The sequence below is a fragment of the Phaseolus vulgaris genome, chromosome 11, assembly GCF_000499845.2.
Source record: "Phaseolus vulgaris cultivar G19833 chromosome 11, P. vulgaris v2.0, whole genome shotgun sequence".
NCBI lineage: Eukaryota > Viridiplantae > Streptophyta > Magnoliopsida > Fabales > Fabaceae > Phaseolus > Phaseolus vulgaris.
The window spans coordinates 22,765,508-22,770,315 of NC_023749.2; the positions used below are offsets into that span (position 1 = coordinate 22,765,508).

The window sequence follows — 4,808 nt, forward strand, 5'->3', positions numbered from 1 at the left end:
TATAGTACAAGCAAAACAACAGAAGCACGCGAAGGCAAAGAGTGAGAATAAAATCACACAGGTAGAATTCAATGTCGCGAGGACACGAAAGTAATCATAACACAATCCCAGAGTTGTAGCAAGAGTGCAGATGATTCAAAGAATTACAAATTTATCAGAGAAGGTTAAAACAAGTATAAAGGAATGGGCTGATGATCGAGGGTGGCGGCTCAATCGTCTATCTACAAAGGCACGACCTTTCCATCAACAATGTGGTGAGTGGAATCGCAGCTGGAAATGTCGATCCCCGGGTTCGTGCAGACTGCTTGAGCCAGAGCTTCTTGGAATCCCTCCTCGAAAGTACCCGCCATCTCCTGGATGAGGGTCTTCTTGTCCTTCTCTAGTTCTCCAATGATGGTGTCCCCGGAAGCCACCTGCTTCTCCAAAGCCTCCTTCTCCACGCGGAGTCGGTTGACCTCGATTTGCAGTTTGTCGTAATCCGCCCGGAGAAGGTCCATAGCTTGGGTCTGGGACGCCATTTCCCCTTCCATCCGCTCCATTGCGCCAGTTTCTTCACAGCAGCGGGCCTTCAAGTCCTTTTGCACTTTTTCGTAAGCTTCAACTATGTTTTGAAGGCTCGTCACCTGAACTTTGAGGGCGACTTCCCGAGCGTAGAAGTCAGTCTGGAGCTCCAACGCCTCTGCCAGTTGTCCCTCAGCTTCTGCTTTGGACTCTTGCGCCTGCTTCAGGGATGTTTGGTAAGCTTCGTTCTGGCATCCCAGGGTTTTCTTTTCCTCCTCCAGAGCAGTTACCCTTGTTTCCAAGGCCTGGAGAGTTTGAGCTTGCAGGACAGCATTCCTGGCCTGGGCGCGCCATTCAAGGGCCACCGCCAAGAAGGCCCCCAAGTAGAAAGGCATGCCTTCCTTCCTTTCGGTGCCCTCTGGCATAGTTCTGCCACTGAAGCCCCTCATCAGATGCATGATTGGAGGAGGGATGGCGATGAGATCGGGGGCGGCAGCGGCAACGACGGGAGCAGGGGAAGCAGAGACTTCTACCGGTGGCGGGGGCGGGGCAGACTCGGCACCTTCGCCCCCTTCCTCTTGGACTGTTGTGGGTGGAAGTGAGGTCGCGCTTGGAGGGTCATCCATGAAGGGATTCCCTCCCTGGGGCGACGCCTCTAGCAGAAGAGGAACCCGCGCAGATTTTCTCCTCTTGAAGGGTGCCACACCTTCCGAGTCCTCATCATCCGATAAAATCTCCAAGACCCGTTTCCCTTTGTCAAGGGGGGTTGGAGCCGGCGACGAGGCCGCGGCTAGGGGAACGGCGGCGATGGACAGAGGAGAGCTGGGAGTCTAAAGTGCCTCGGGGTTATGTGGAGATGACGGAGACGAGCTTAGGGGGGCTTCGGCGGTGATCGAAGGTGGCGGTGACAGAGTTGGTGGGGGGATCGAATCAGCAGCAGGGGCGGAGGAGGCGCCTGCCTTGGCGGCACGAGCCTCCTTCATTGCTTTCGCCAGCATCATCCTTTTAGAGGCGTCCATCACCGATCCTACATCAAAACAGACCAAACAGCAGAAATTAGGGCCAAAGCAACTATACAAAATTACAAAGCGCATAGATGCGTGAGATGCAAGTAACATGGCACCATGGGAAACAGGGGAGGAAGCAGTGGGAACAAACATCCGGTAGCAGGGTGTTCACAGCAAAGGGGACGAGGGAAAAGTCTCCTTACCAAAGTCTGTTGTCAGGGCGTGAGCATTGTATTCGCTAGCAACAAGCTTCAAAGTGTCAAAAACGATCCCCAGCCCAGCCAAGGCCTTGCTTACCTCCCTGTCAGCAGAAGATAGCTCTTCCAGGGCTTTGGCCCTAAGCAGCTTAGGGCGCTCCGTCCAATAGAGAGGAAAGCCATCCAAGGTTGTGGGGTCGTGCTTGGCGCTGCACACTCTAAAGAATTTCCCTTTCCAGTTCTTGTAAGAGTTTTGGAAGAGGGAGAGGAAGATCCTACCCGCGATCCCGGAAAAGCTTACCCAGAAGCTTTTCCCCTGCTTCTTCACTTCGAAGAAATGCAGGAAAACGTCCACGGAGGGAATGATGCCCAGGTGCCCGCAGAGAATTTGAAAACCCCTTACGAAAGCCCAACTGTTGGGGTGAAGCTGGGCGGGGGCGGTATTGATTTCGGTGAGCAGTTCCCGTTCAAAGGGGGTGAATGGGAGGCGCACCCCTACGCGTTTAAACACCGTCTGGTACATGAAGAAGAAAGGGTTCCCCTTTCTAGGTCTGTCGTCCACGCAGACAGGTTCCCCAGGCCTGCCGGGACGGACGGATATGTGGGCGTCGTGAGTGCGGCAGAAAGCGTTAAAGTTATACAAATGGGGATCCCCACGGTGAGCTTCCAGGTCCTGGAAGGTAGTCAGGCTGGTACACTCGTTCAAGAGCTCGTCGGGGGCCCATGGGTAGTAGGCTTTGTAGTTGGACTTGGGGGTCTTGGGGGAGGAATCAGGCTCCGCGTTCGTGCGCGTCATGGTGTAAATAAATAGCTGGAGAAAGAAGAGAGGAAAAAGGTTTTAACAAGTGTAGCCATGACAGGAAGGGGAGTGAACCCCAGGAAACATCACCCACGCGAGAAAACCCAGAAAGAAGGAGAAGGGAACAAAGAAGGAAGGAGAAGCGGAAGAACGCAGTAATGCATGAATGTCAACAGTCCCAGGCAGTTCAATAAATCATACAATGCGACGAAAGGGAAGAGTCGTGAGTATTCGAAAATCATACCTTTGCTGTCAAAGTGAAGGCGGAAGAAGAGCACAGGAAGGAGAGAACAGCAATTGCAGAGAAAAGGGGTTTGAAGACGACGAACAGTGCAGAGACGCAGAGGGAATGAATGTAACAGTGGGGTGAGCGCGGGGTTTGGGGGTAACTTGAACGTTACCTTTGCAACCCAAGAGGCGCTAACTAAGAGCCGTGAGATCGTACCACGTGTCAAAGGATCAATCGCCCAAGGGAAACGCAAGGGTCTCTAGAGGCTGGCCGTGCGATGGGCTACGTGGCGCGCGATCAAGGGTAGCCCCAAAAGGTGTTATTCTCCCCGTTTCAGACGATGTCCAATCAGTCATTAAGAGCGCTCCTATGGTTCAGAGAGTGTCACGTCAATAATTCGAGAATTGTTGAGTCAGCAGGGAGCGACACGTCATCAGGGTGGCACATGGACGGCGTGGGCGAGGCCTTAGTCTTTACGCTGAAAACAAGTCTTCGGCTTAAGACTGGGGGGCTTGTGTACCGTCCCATACCCGGGCGTTGACTAAGTCAAGGTCAAAGTCAACACCAGGGGTCAAAGTCAACACAAGGCGTTGCCTAGGTGAGGAGACGCTAAGTGCCAGCGTCGTCCAGGAGAGGCGTCGCCTAGGTGAAGGCGTCGCCCAACCAGGGCGTCGCCAGATCAAACATTACTAAAGTAAGGCAATCACAGTGTGGTTCTCCGATACCCATGGGTAGGAAAGACTGTGGAGGGAGCAACGCCGTGGGAAGGCCTCAGGTCCCGATAACAGGGTGGACTTGAGAGCTCGTGCCTCCCTCACCCAATACAGTGGGAACCCATCCAGGGCGGAAGGCACGATATCAGAACAGCAGATCTTGAAAAACCTACCCTTCCACCCCGTGAAGGAGCTTTGGAAGGGAGTCAGGAGTACCCTACCAGGAATGTTGCTGAGGGTCACCCAGAGGTTGTTCCTTTGACGTTTCACCTCGAAAAAGTGAAGAAAGATATCAACCGAGGGCGCACACCCCAGGAACCCGAATAGTACGTTAAAGGCCTTAACAAAAGCCCAGCTGTTGGGATACAGTTGGGCTGGTGCAGCGTTGATCTCTGTTAGAAGTTCCCTCTCGAACCTGGAGAAGGGCAGACGTATGCCAACGATCTGGAACACCACCTGATAGAAGTAAAAGAAAGGAATCCCGCCGTTGGCGCGTTCGTCCCCACACACCGGCTCCCCCAGGGTGCAAGGGAGCACGGTGATGTCATCGTCATGCCGAAGGCACGGTGGTTATAAGAGCACGACTCTCCTTTGTGTTTCCTGATGGCCAGGGTGGAAAGAAGGCACGAGCACTCATCCAGAAGCTCGCTTGAAGCCCAGGGATACAGATCTTTATGGTTAACCCTGGGGGAAGGAAGGTGAGAAGACATGAGGAACAGTGTCGGAAAGAGAGTTGGAGGGTCGAAAGAAGATGGTTCGCTGGAAAGGCGGGGTAATACGTTGGTTAGAAAGGACACCAGAGTGGCTCTTTAAGAGGAGGAAGATGGCGTAAGAATTTCGCGAAAGCACAGAGATGATGAAGGCAGTTTCAAGATTTTGAAGAATTAAATATTACGGTTAGAGCGCCAAACGACGCGAATGGGTAAACCATGCAACTAAGCCACGTGGCAGAAAATGAGAGGATAGTCCTGGCACCACTGGTTAACACTTAGAAAACGTCGTATCGACAGAATGCTCAAGGGTACGACATGCCGTCGAGAATGGATCAGAGACTCAGGAGGTGTCAGAACCTATTCAAGTGGGGGAACGTCCCATCAGCCATACGAAAAGCGCCACGTGGACGGCACGGGCGAGACATCGAGGGCGTCGCTCATACAAGAGGGCGTCGCCGAGAGAGGTGGCGTCGCCAAGGGAGAGGGCGTTACCAAGAGAAAGCGTAGCCAAAGTAGAAGGTATTACCATTGTGAAACGTTTTAAGGCGTCGTCAATACAAGTATCAACAGCTCCACCTCCCCGATACCCACAGGTAGGAAAGACTGTGGAGGGAGACGAAATCGAAGGAGTCAAAGCTAATCACTAGCG

General features: G+C 53.2%; 1 protein-coding gene across 1 annotated transcript; it reads right to left on the reverse strand.

Moving 5' to 3' along the window:
• Positions 1-221: 221 nt before the first annotated feature.
• On the reverse strand, positions 222-896 carry LOC137837058 (uncharacterized). Its single transcript, XM_068645918.1, has one exon. It carries the CDS (start codon positions 894-896, stop codon positions 222-224), a length of 675 nt encoding a protein of 224 aa, XP_068502019.1.
• Positions 897-4,808: the final 3,912 nt, after the last annotated feature.